The sequence below is a fragment of the Oreochromis niloticus genome, linkage group LG16 (assembly GCF_001858045.2).
Source record: "Oreochromis niloticus isolate F11D_XX linkage group LG16, O_niloticus_UMD_NMBU, whole genome shotgun sequence".
In the NCBI taxonomy this organism is placed as follows: Eukaryota; Metazoa; Chordata; class Actinopteri; order Cichliformes; family Cichlidae; genus Oreochromis; species Oreochromis niloticus.
The window spans coordinates 5,353,505-5,366,302 of NC_031987.2; the positions used below are offsets into that span (position 1 = coordinate 5,353,505).

The 12,798-nt window shown below is 40.6% G+C and overlaps 1 protein-coding gene across 1 annotated transcript in view; it reads left to right on the plus strand.

The window, feature by feature from the left end:
- col18a1a (collagen type XVIII alpha 1 chain a) overlaps positions 1-12,798 on the plus strand; it is a 44,057-nt gene that overhangs the window by 14,072 nt on the left and 17,187 nt on the right. Inside the window, exons 4-12 of the mRNA XM_013270232.3 lie at positions 774-845; positions 5,662-5,722; positions 7,351-7,413; positions 8,254-8,378; positions 11,192-11,218; positions 11,870-12,064; positions 12,419-12,445; positions 12,538-12,600; positions 12,720-12,797. Of these exons, the coding sequence (XP_013125686.1) occupies positions 774-845; positions 5,662-5,722; positions 7,351-7,413; positions 8,254-8,378; positions 11,192-11,218; positions 11,870-12,064; positions 12,419-12,445; positions 12,538-12,600; positions 12,720-12,797 (711 nt within the window). The remainder of the gene's footprint in view (positions 1-773; positions 846-5,661; positions 5,723-7,350; positions 7,414-8,253; positions 8,379-11,191; positions 11,219-11,869; positions 12,065-12,418; positions 12,446-12,537; positions 12,601-12,719; position 12,798) is intronic.

Here is a 12,798-nt window from a genome sequence, read left to right on the forward strand (position 1 = left end):
TTAAAACCCACAGTAAATCTGTAAGAGCTGTAAGTCTGAGAGCAGCCTTTGCACCGCTGACCCTGACCACCCAGACACAAACACAGGTGCCTCGCCGCAGCCCACCAGCAGCCTTCACTGTTATTTAGTAAAACATTCACAGCTGTTCTGCTCACCCAGACCACCAAAACCATGTCCTTACTGACAGAATAAAGTTTGTGACTTTACTGCTTGTTGTCATCAAATCTTTTAGATGTTGTTTGGATTAGATGGGGGAAATCACAGGTTTCCCATTTCAGGATGTGCCTTTTATCTCCAATGGCAACCTAACAGCTGTTTCCATGTTTTGCCAACACATCAAATACACTGATATATCAAGAAAGGTTGAATGTAATGGGAGTTTACTGTATGAAGGCTTCTTACTCTAAATTAGTATAACAAATATGTATGCCTTTGACTTACTGGTGTTAATGCAGACATAAATTCTGTGTAACATGGAACCTAGCCAAGAAGGTAACACAAATACTAGATTTACGACAATAAACACAACATGGTCGAGCAAAAGAGGCCACATACGCTGTGACTGAGAGCGCAGGAAGGAAAGAGCTTCTGGTCTTAAAATATATATGCACACATATTTTATTAAAACTCATAGATCAGAACATTTCTATGACATTTCACACAGTTAAAAGGAGATTTTCAGGTTTATAATGGTCAGAGCACTGAATAAAAACAAGAGCGTGGTCTTGTTAACAATAAAATGAAGTGTAAAAATGTATGATCGGTCTCCTCAGGCTTCAGGGGAAGGAAGCGGTTATGTGGAAACCAGACCCCCAAGACCAGGCACGGAAAAACACACATGGACGGTATGCAACAACTTTTGTGTATTCTCGAGTTTCTTTATTTCCAATGAAGGTTTATCTTTGTCACTTTGCGTTCTGCTTGATTGACTGCACTGCTATTTTGCTTGTTCCTCTTAATGCACTGTTGTAAACATGCTAATGAGTTTGCTTTAAAGTTGTGGATCAAACATGCACAAGAATGCATTATTACATCATGAGGATTCAAGCTGGTGATCAAGTAAGACACGGACACGGAGTGTGTGCAGCAGACTGTGCTTCTGTAAACTCAGTGTTGAATATACCACTGATGTCTCAGATTACTCGATATAAGTGACCACTCATCCCCCCATGGGAGATTAAAAACTGCTGAGTTGATGTCTGGAACACGAGCTGCTTCTGTCGTATACATTTAGGGACAAAGAGCTTTTCCAAAGCAAATTCTAGGAGAGTATCATTTAAGGCATGGCTACATGGTGATTGACAATGACCAGGTATGCTCTCTTCTGCTGTTGTTTTCCACATATAAACTTTAACTTGCCATGCAGGTAAGTCAGCTGTTAGCAAACTAGATTTGAAAATCATCTTTTTATCACTGACGCTTTACTGATTTACTAGTGGACAGTTGTCTTGACCTTTTTCTTTTTTTTTTTCTTCAAACATTCACTCACAGCTAACCGGGTAGCTCAGCTCTTCCTGTCATGTCAGGCCGGCTAGCTTGCTGAGCCACTGTTGCTTTGGTGCTCATTCATTCTGGTCTGAACTCCAACTCTAATGTCTTAGATGACAGCTGGCCAAGACACAAGAATCCCTGTTGTCCTCTTGAGATCTGCTGCAACACAGCAGACCAGAACAAGGACTACAAACTGCAATCCAAGACCATGCAGCTGGGGTCCATCCATGTGATGAGAGTCCCTGTTAAGGCAGCTCATTCTATTAATTCATCATCTGATGTTTTGGGATTGGAGTGTCTTATAAATGTATTATTTAAAACTTTATTTGAGAAAGCATGCATGTGCAACCACAAAGCAGCATGCCTCTTCTGGTCTGTTCAATTTAGCATGAACCGACCTGAGGCTTCAGAACCATTAGTCTGCGGTTAGAGACACAATCTACTTTAAATGATCTTGTTTTTGTTTATTGGTGCCTAATAAAAAGCAATAATTGCAACACAAGTTCTGAGCTGTTACGCTCTGCGTATGTGGAGCTATCGTTGGTTCAACTTTTAACATGGCCCGCAAACTAGTTTCTTTATTCACGCACACATTTCCTTACCTTTACATTGCTGGGTTTACTCACACGCTCATGTTCTTCTGCGCGTGCATGATCTACGACTATCTTTTAGTGACTTCCATCATCTCCCTTTTTGTCACTCTCTCTATCTGTAACCTCTTTGTCTTTCTGTCTTCCTCTCTCTGGTTTCTGTCTCTCTCACTCTCATAGATTCCACAGTCACCCACTCACATCTTCCCACCCTCACAGATAGCCACGCAGGCTGAGAAGCTAACACAATCCTCCACCCTGCACTGCCATACGCTGTGCTTGCAGGCATGCACTCCCACTCACAATTATAGTGAAGAGTTAGAAAAACCAGATGTCAATTTGGACTCAATCTGATCCAAGTTAGAGGCCCCGGCCTCAAGGCTTTGTTATTCTGACTGGTTTCTCAATCAAACGTGTGTACAGGAACTGACAGGGGTGGAAAGAAAGTTGGAGAGGGCAGGTACCTCCAGTCGGAAGTATCTCCATCATTACAGGCCTACATTCACTGCCTTAGTGCCTCGCAGCATTTACAAAGGGGTTTTTTCCACCTTCGCAGACTTTTACTAGCATCATATAATATACAACACAATTTAAAAGACAACAGCTGGCATTTAATGCCCACATGCTAGTGTTTTCCATCTGATGATGATGATCTGTTCACACAAAGTATAACTTACACTCTGCACAATTGTCCAACTGGTGCAATTTAGGCAAGTCTGGGCAAGGACACGTTAGACAGGGAGAGTTGTAGAAGTGAGACTTTCCATTTTGTCATCCTGGAATTCACAGTGATAGATGGGAGAGCGAGTCAGTCATCCTTAAAGGTGTCACAGCTGGAAGTGAAGTGTCCCCTTCAGCATGAAACCCAAAGAGTATAATACTTGAAACAGTTCTTCGTTAGCAAAGAGTTCAGTGGATTTTATCAATTCTAAATGTGAACAAGTGCACACTTCTCTCTAAAGTTCACGAGAGGACTTAATTCCTGGGTTTATCTCTACATGTTTCTACCATTTCAAGTATCTTAGATATGAAAGCATGCAAATAACAGTTCAATTGTTCAGCAATGAAACCGTGAACCTGTGAAAACAGCATTTTATATTCAGAAGGGAGAAAACGGTGAACATTCAGACTGCTACACTGAATGAACCCAAATCATGTAATTAGATTAAACGGTGAAGATAAAAATGCAGAGATCGCTGTTGTGAAATGACCTGTTACTCCAATGTGTTGCCTTTCTAGATAACTGCTGAGGAAATCTCCTTTTTTATCGTACCTGTAACCGTGTCTCACATTTTTGTTTGCAGTTGGGTTTTTAATGAGACGTAGCACTGTTTTGGTGAATTGTTTCTATTTAGATCATTTCTTCTTCTTTTTCTCTCTAATTCTAATTCTTCTGTTACCCAACACCCTGTTTGTTGCATTTTCTAAACACACGGGCTGTTTTCCCTTCGTCCTCAGGCCAACCACAAATATGTGCAGATTTCAAGAAGTTTCTCTGTGATTCTTTAGAGCGCATAAAAGAAAGAAGGGAGAAAAAAAAGAGGCTGAACTGCTGTGGAGGTGGGATATGCTCGTTGCTGAGGGAGCTGCATACCTGCTCTTAGATTCAGGGGGTTGTGTGGTTCAAATCCATCAACACTATGTTCTAAATGAGTCTCCCACCCGACATCCCCCGCTATGATGGATCGGTGAAGAAGTGAACAAGTACGGTATTCTCCATCACATTGATGCAATTAAGAGGAGTCAATAATGCTCCAGCCAGATTCTTGGCATAGTCAGTGCTGTGAAACGCAGTGGGAAGGAGTTTGTCCCACAGAGGAAACTGGTTAATTATCAACAGTGGCATCACTCTGGCCCTTTAGCTCCCCCCTCGAATTCCTCAGATGACCATCTGAGGTGTGTCACCGGTGAATGAGCCAAAAAGAGGGAGTATTTGCATTATTTCCTGTTGCTTTGGGAACATTTCTGACCTTGCCTCACCTGACCTTTAATTGTTTCTGTTGCGCCTCTGAGGCCCGCTGATTTTAGTAACACAGGATTGTCGGCAGACTGCATACTGTCTTTTCTTTGTCAAAAAAAAAACTGCTCGTAACTTTTCTATTGAAGGGACAAAAACAAAGACCTAATGAGTCTAATTACGCTTGCATGTGAGCATTTTGCCCGTGTCAATCCTTTGAATTGAATGACTGCCTGAAGTGTAGAATTCATGGACAACACCAAACTCTAAGCCTTTATTGCTCGCGTAGCTTAATTGTGGGGTCTCTCTGCCTTCAGGTTGCTCTTTATTAACTGGAAAGTCTGCTCTTTCTGGGGTTGAGATCGGGTGACTGACTTGGCCATCCAAAATATCAGATTTCTTTGTCTTGAGAAACTCTTGGGTTGCTTTTGCAGTAAGCTTTAGATCGTTATCCGTTTGCAGTGTGAAGCTCTGTCACAGCGAAGCAGAGAGTATAGCTCTGTATACTTCACAATTCATCCTTCATAGACATACAGACCCATGCCTTAACACTACCTCCAGCCTTTCTGACAGAAAATCATGGATCATGAGCTTTTTCTCTTGTTCTTCATGCTTTTTCTTCTTATCACTATGGTAAGAGATTGTTTTCAAAGTCTAATCACTGGTAACCACTGGTTTGTCCCTTGTTGTAAATCGTCCGTATTTCTATTTCTATTAGAGATGTGCATTTTAGTTGGAGTTGTTTTTCTTAACGATGGAAATAATTCTGCGATCATTCACTTTCGTTGTGTTCGGTGGTCTTTCAGGCCTTTTGGTACCAGATTTGAAGTACCAGATTTTTGATTTGGCCACTGCCTCCATCTGTCTGCAATTTCTCAACAGTTCAAACAACACCTTTAACCACCTTGAATTAAAGCTGAACATCTGCACTTTAACTGACTTAAAATCCACTGTGGTGGTGTACAGAAGCAAAACTACACAAGTTGTGTTTTTGTCCATCAAGTTATGGACCTAACTGTGTAATTCGCATGCTAATCAAACAGTGTTCGCACAACATTTTTCTATTAATACCAAACCAATAAGGCAGCAGCAACAGCATGACTGAACACACTGTGGATTGTGTTCCTCGTCAGCAGAGGAGGTCTGCTACAGAACCCAAGCATGAGATGTCTGACAGCGATTAACACAAAAACGGCAATTACAGTCGACTTGACAACAAAAGCAGTTTGCCAGTAAATGAAAGAAAATCTGGTACTGGTTCTCTAACTTGGAAAGCACACGTTGACTCAATCATGTTTTTCAAAAGGGTTAGTGTAGAGCTGGGAAACAGTTTTGTTAGTTATTAAGAGAGCTTTGGCTGCACAGTCTGTAAACATTAATGCAGATGAATGGCACAGCAGTACCGAAACATGACTCATTTTGGTTGGGGTTGTTTGGCATCAATGTTAACAAAGATAACTTTTTCCCAGGCTGCAGGATTATTTCCAGGGCTCTTCAGCAGAGTGGATGGAGGGAAACCGAGCCATAAAATCTAGAGCAAGATCACTGCAGCTTTCAGCAAATGTCACCTCCTGCCCTTTTTAAATATGCATCTCTGTCTGTCATGTTGTTATTTTTCTGCAGACGGCTCGTCCAACTTTGAGGCCCATTCCGCACCCACCGATGACCAGGAATGATGAGACTGGTGAGTTTATGTGACACCAGACTTGGATTTATTCATTTTCAGTTCATCTTTTCATGCAACCCCCGTGTTTTTACAGGTTCTTTTGAATCAGCCCCTAGCGAATGTCAGTGTCTTTAATAAATTTATTTTACTTTCAAAGATGGAAAATAAGCTCTACACTTCCACATGCTGACACAGGCTCACCTGCCGGGTATAACTAGAGGAGTTTAATGGCGCTACATGTTGCCACTGCCACGGTCATATTCGTTAAACGTGCATAGCTGAACCAGTCCGGGCTCGTTATGAACAGATTTGCTGACAAATGTCTCCATCTAGTGGTCAACATAAGCAATACACTATGGAAGCTGAATTATTTCTCATTTGAACAACAAAAATGTCATCTCGCGTTTTTTTATGCTTTCATAATGAATTTATTTGAGAATGTATTCAGAACAATGTATCCTCATATACTAGTAGTATCTCACATACTGCTAGTATAAATAATAATTTGTCTTCTGTACTTTAAAGACTTAACCTACACCATTAGTGTTATGTGTACTAATTAATAAAGGGGAAAGTGGAAACCATCAAAAGTCACAGTATTGATAATTTTGTGTGTAAAAGATGGATATAGCAAACCTCAAGATGATCTTTTTTTTTCTCTCAGGAGTAATGATATGTGAGAGAGAAACAAGTGCTAATCTGTTAGCTAAGCTTTGATTATACACTGTTAAGGATACAGTCTCAGTCGATGGACCCACGTGCTCACCCTCTCATGACAGAATTTACGTCACTCTGGCCCCAGTTGATCCGACTCTGAGCTGTAGAAAGTATAATCAAGGGCTTAGACTGTATGTGCGCAGTCCAAAAACACGCTTACATATTCAAAGTAGTGCAGAGTAAGAGACTAATAAATTACGACATGTTCAGTCATCAAACCTGAAGCACAAACTGCTTGAAAGGTCTATATCTCACAGCAAGCTATATCATTTTCAAACTGCTCTAAAAGGCACAAATGGCATAAACAAAGTCTTGAGGTCCACTTTGTGACTTGATTTAACTTAATTAATGAAACCTAGTAGACTACGAGTTGTTACAGCTGCCTGCATCTGGACACCTGCCTAGGAGTTAGTGATGTTGGCCACTTTGCCAGGTGCTGCCCTCTTAAGCTACAAGCTTTCTGTATTGTCTGGCTCAACCAGTTTATCAACACTTTCCTAGTTATGCTTCATCTAATCTTAAAGTCATTCATAGTTTACTTAGCTCAGCTGACTGTTTACTAGTACATACTGCAATCTGATGGTGTTTTTATGTAGTGTGCTATAATACATTACTTCAATTCAGCCAAAAGATGTTGGGATTACTAAACACTCTGTGTGCTCTCACTGTAGTACTGCCCAAGCCTAACTATCCTTGCATTTTCAGGTATGCTGCACATCATGTCCAAGCATTACGTTGCTAATAGCTCTGGTTTGCACCAGGGTTGATGATGGACAAAACAGTATCAAGACTTATCACACAGGACAAAAAAACAGTTTACTATCAGAGCTTATGAACAAAATGTTTGGCTTGTGTCCCAAAACTTCTTTGTAGCTGACTCGAGGAATTGTGGAAACTTCATTTACACTGTCTTTTTATATTGTGTTCAGCAAGGGACTCCCAGTACGTTTCACTTTCTGTGGAGTCCAGCCCCGCCCTTCGTGGGCCACAAGGTGGGTTGATGGTAGTTTAAAAACACAGACAAAGCATCCAAATCCTGCATCTCTTCTGCTGTTTGTCGAGATGCTCTGCTTATGGCATGTGTAGCTTTGAAGCACGACTTCAAATGGATTAAACATGCAAATAAGTACAGGTACAGGAGTGCATGCATATACGTAAATGCTCTTGAATTCATTAACGGTGGTTGAAATGTTAAAATTTGGGCATTGATGGCTGTAATGCCCTGAAAAACTACATTCACAGAGAAATTTGAAGAACTAAGAGTGAACGAGCAAGGAAGTGGAAAAAAGTAAATATTTAAGAAATATTTAATTTCTTAAACAAATTAGAGAACTGAAGAAGTGTGCAGGAATAGTTACCTGTTGGCTTTGGCTGCTGATGCGGTTTCTTGTGGTATTATTTTATTCCAGCTATTTTTTATTTTTTTATTTTCTTAAACCTGTAATATTGAAGATGTTCTTGCAGTGGGCATCATTTTGCTGTGCATGTGAGCACTGTTTAAAGTGACCAGCTTCACGCTCAAACTGAGAACAGTTGGAGGTCAAACCCGGTCGCACGTGAATATTATCATGGTATCTGTGCATGTGGGTGTGGGCAGGTATTCAGTCACTACCGTTAAACCTTTACATGGCTGAAAATTATGGCTGTGCACACACACAGATTCGTGCACCATCAGGCAAAAAGTCATTTTCTTTTACCCCTTCCTCTTCTTTTGGGAGCAGGAAATGTCCTGTTTATTGTTTGGGATGTGGGATACAGTCGTTACTCATTTTTGAGAGGTTTTCATGAGGATATTAATGACTCTCCCCTCTGCTGTTGTTTTCTCGGGCCAGTCGAGGCTAAAGGACAGAAGGGCGACAAAGGGGACAGAGGGGAGAAGGGAGAGAGGGGTCCAGCTGGGCCGAAGGGAGAAGCAGGCTCTGGCTCCAGCTCAAGGAGTGGATCCCGTGGAGAAAAGGTTTGGACTCGAAGACATGTTTCAGCCTTTATGGTGGATAAAATAAATGTAGTTATCTGGTGATGCTTGAAACAGTTTCTTATTTAAGGCTTCCTGAAGGATGCATGTTTGGACAGCACAACTGTTTGTCTGTAGAATAGTGAGATTTGGCTTAAAATTGTTATTTTTATATTGGGTTATGAAGTTGTTTTTTGTAACCATTGTCAGCTTTGTTAGTTGTAATAGTGTTTGTCCACGTTTTAAGCGCTCAAATTAAATGAAAACGCTCTCACGGGCGCACTCTATGTGCTATATCATTAAACGGTCGTTGATAATAATAATAATAATAATGATACATTTTATTTGAGGGCGCCTTTCAGAAACCCAAGGTCACCTTACAAAAAAACACAATTAATAAAAGGAACAGTAGTCATAAAATACATAAAATAAGTTAAAATTACAAAACAGAGCGTGACAACAGATAAAATCAGCATTAAAGCGAATAAGCCAGTTTAAACAGATGTGTTTTGAGCTGTGTCTTAAATACAGAGAGGGAGTCAATATTTCTTAGTGCAGGGGGAAGAGAGTTCCAGAGCCGGGGAGCAGAGCGACTGAAAGCTCTGTTCCCATAGTAATAAGGTGTGAGGATGGAACAGTAAGATGAATAGAAGGTTATGATGATCTGAGAGGGCGGGAAACAGTGGTGATATGGAGCAGGTCACACAAATATGAAGGAGCAGATTTATGGATACACTTGTATGTAAGAAGTAAGATTTTAAAATTTATCCTGGCTTCTATGGGCAACCAGTGAAGCTGCTGAAGAACTGGGGTAATATGAGCACTTAACGGAGTACGGGTTATGATCCGAGCTGCAGAATTTTGAAGAAGTTGGAGTTTATGAAGGGACCTTTTCGGAAGACCAAATAGGAGGGAATTACAGTAATCAATACGGGATGTAATAAGACTATGGACAGGGATGGCAGCAGCATAAGGGGTAAGGAAGGGACGGAGTCGGTTAATATTACGTAAATGGAAGTAAGCAGACTGGGTTATGTAATTAATGTGAGACTGGAATGAAAGAGTATTATCAAGTATGACGCCCAAACTCTTAACCTGAGGGGAGGGAAGGGTGGGAGAATTTTCAATGTTAATGGAAAAGCTGTGGGATTTGGTTAAGATAGATGGTGTACCGACAAGTAAAACTTCAGTTTTATTACTGTTGAGTTTGAGGAAATTGGAGGAGAACCAGGATCTAATCTCAATAAGACAGTCTGAGAGGGAGGTAGGTGGGAGGGATGAATTGGGTTTAGAAGAAAGGTAGAGCTGGGTGTCATCGGCATAACAGTGGAAATTTATATTATATTTTCGGAATATATAACCAAGAAGAAGCATATAAATAATGAATAAAAGAGGCCCCAATACTGAACCCTGGGGCACACCAGCAGAAACAGGACAGAGAGTTGAAGAATGGGATTTAAGTTGGATAAACTGAGTGCGGTCTGAGAGAGAGGAGGTAAACCAGGCAAGGGGGGTATGACTAATACCAATGGAAGCTAACCGGTTCAGGAGAATATTGTGAGAAATGGTATCAAACGCCGCACTAAGATCAAGAAGGATGAGAATGGATAGGAGACCAGAATCTGCTGCCATCAGGAGGTCATTGGTAATTCTTAACAGAGCAGTTTCTGTGCTATGATTGGGGCGGAAACCAGATTGAAATTGTTCATAGAGATTATGGTCATTGAGATGTAAATGAAGCTGGGCGGCAACAACTTTTTCAAGAATTTTTGAAATAAAGGGGAGATTTGATATAGGGCGAAGATTATGAATGAAGCATACAGTAGTGTATCCTTTCCTTATCTTAACATAAACTGTTACTAAGAGCCACACTTCAAGAACCTTACCGTTGGTTGGAAAAGAAGAGTAGCAGTGAAGAAGATGTGGTAAAAATACCCTGAGGGAACACTAGGGGGAGCAGCAAATTTCTAATGGAATATCAACACATTACTGACAGTCTCGTATATTGTTGATTGGCCTATTTGTGCTACTGGCAAACTAATGTACTTTATCACATTGGGGGGTGCTAGATGTTGTTGATATGCTGAAAATAGTTCATTTAGCACATTGCTCTGTGTTTACAAGGCAACATAATATATAACATAGTTAAACATTTGTGGATATAAATAAAATGTTAAGATGCTGGTAAAAATAAAATGACAGGATGCTTTTATAAGGTGCTGTTGGCTAAAATGGGCTGTTTTTAGCATCTAAGTGGTTGCCAGGCATCATGGTGATATAATAATTTCCGACATAGATGAGAACCTTCAGGGGCTTCAGCGATGGACGTGTGTGCCAAGTTTGGTTGCTTAACTACTGATAGTCTAGAAAGTTTTTTAGGCAAAGAAACAAACACTCTGACAGACAGCTTTGTGTGTCATAGTTTTTATTTTATTCTGAAAGAAAACTACATTTGTGTTCTTATTTCGTAATTGTGAAAGTCGAACTGCATTTTTCACAATGATAACGGAAAACGAGAAAATCAAAATGAATCTATACTGACCTCATTATCTTCTGGCACGAGACACATGCATAAAGTGCGCTGGTCTAAATGTATGCACAGGTAAAATTGTGAAACTGACATGCAACAAGTGAAATATGATCATGTGTAGCATTTTTTTTTAAGTGAATGTAGTTTTGATTCTGGATTTGATTTCTATTGATGCCACCTCAGCCACAGTATGAGACACTGGGGATGTACTTCATGCCTGCTATTTTTTCAGGTCTAAATAGAGAAATTGTTTAATCATTGGCTTTACTGTCTCTTCTATTTTCAGGGAGAATCTGGGACAAAGGGAGAAAAGGTGAGTAAGACATTTTCCTCTCTCTCACTTGTAGCTCTATGATTTTAGTGGCTGAAGAATACACATGTAATAAACTACTAAAATTAAATGGGTGTGCCTGCTCTTCATGGTTCCTTGGGTGAACAACTCTGCTTCAAACCTCTTAACATGCATCAGGTTTCTCTTAAGTAGTGTTTTAGCTGTTAAATGTTAGGCACACTCTAAAAATGGTGCCTTACAAATCAAAGTCAAATCAAAGTTTATTTATATAGCACATATTAAAACAACAGTGTTGACCATAGTGCTTCACAGTCAGTCAAAACACAAGACAATTAAAACAAACAATAAAATAGGACAACAAACAATAGGTAACAACACAATAAGCTAAAATCAGCCAACTAGTTAGAATCAAAGGCCAAAGTAAACAGATAAGTTTTAAGACGAGATCTAAAAGACCGGATAGACTCGGCCATACGAATATGTACAGGGAGGTTATTCCAGAGTCTAGGTGCCACGATCGCAAAGGCCCGGTCTCCTCTCTTACAAATCCAGTTTAACTGTTTGTATCGTTTCTCTAGTTGTTATCTAATGTTACAGATGCACTTTAGAAAGACAAACAGTGAGAATATTACATTTCAAAGTTTTTCCTGCAACGATGCTTTCCATTTCTAGGGCAGCGCAGGCTTTGGCAATAAAGGTGTAAAGGGTGAGCCAGGCCCACCTGGACCCCCGGGGCCCCCTGGTCCTCCAGGACCTGCACCCGAGCATACAGTTGGCAGTGACGGCTCAGTTTCGAGAGTTCCCGGACCCAGAGGACCACCTGGAGCACCAGGCCCCCAGGGCCCTCCAGGAGCTGATGGAGAGCCAGTTAGTCAACTGAAAATTATTTGCTTACTAGAAAACACCAAACACAAATGTGCTGTTACTGTTCAACCAACGTTACTGTATCTGTCATGGTTTGCATGTTTACATGTATGATTCAATGATTGCTTTTACATAGTGCTGAGAAAGTGCAACGCACATAAACTGATAAAATACAAGAAAACTAAGGAAACTAATTAATCTGACAACACATCAATTTGCTTGAATGTCAGTAGTTCCTGTTATGAGATACTTCTACATCCTACTCACACAGCGCTGAATTTAAAATCTGTGGTCAAGCTGATTTATTTATATACTAGCCTGACTTCTAACTCATGTCATTCTTTATTCATCTTGCAGGGCGATCCTGGTGAGGATGGAAAAACTGTAAGTTGTTTTTAATAATGTATGACTTTAAATACAGAAAAGGCATGTCACGACATCTCAAGTGCCCTAACATGATGATTTTCTCAATACAGGGTGCTCAAGGACCTCCAGGCTTCCCTGGAACCCCAGGAGACTCTGGAGCCAAAGGAGAGAAGGTTAGATACACTGACAGAGTAACAGGAAAGGAAAAAAAACAGAAGCTGTAAAAAGAATCATTTAAAGTGCATCTGTGCTCAGCAGACCTACCTTGTCTTAACAAATGTTGTACTTACAGGGAGACCGTGGAGAAGGCCATCCAGGCCCGAGGGGGCCTCCGGGTCCTCCAGGACCCCCAGGACCAGGATTCAGATCTG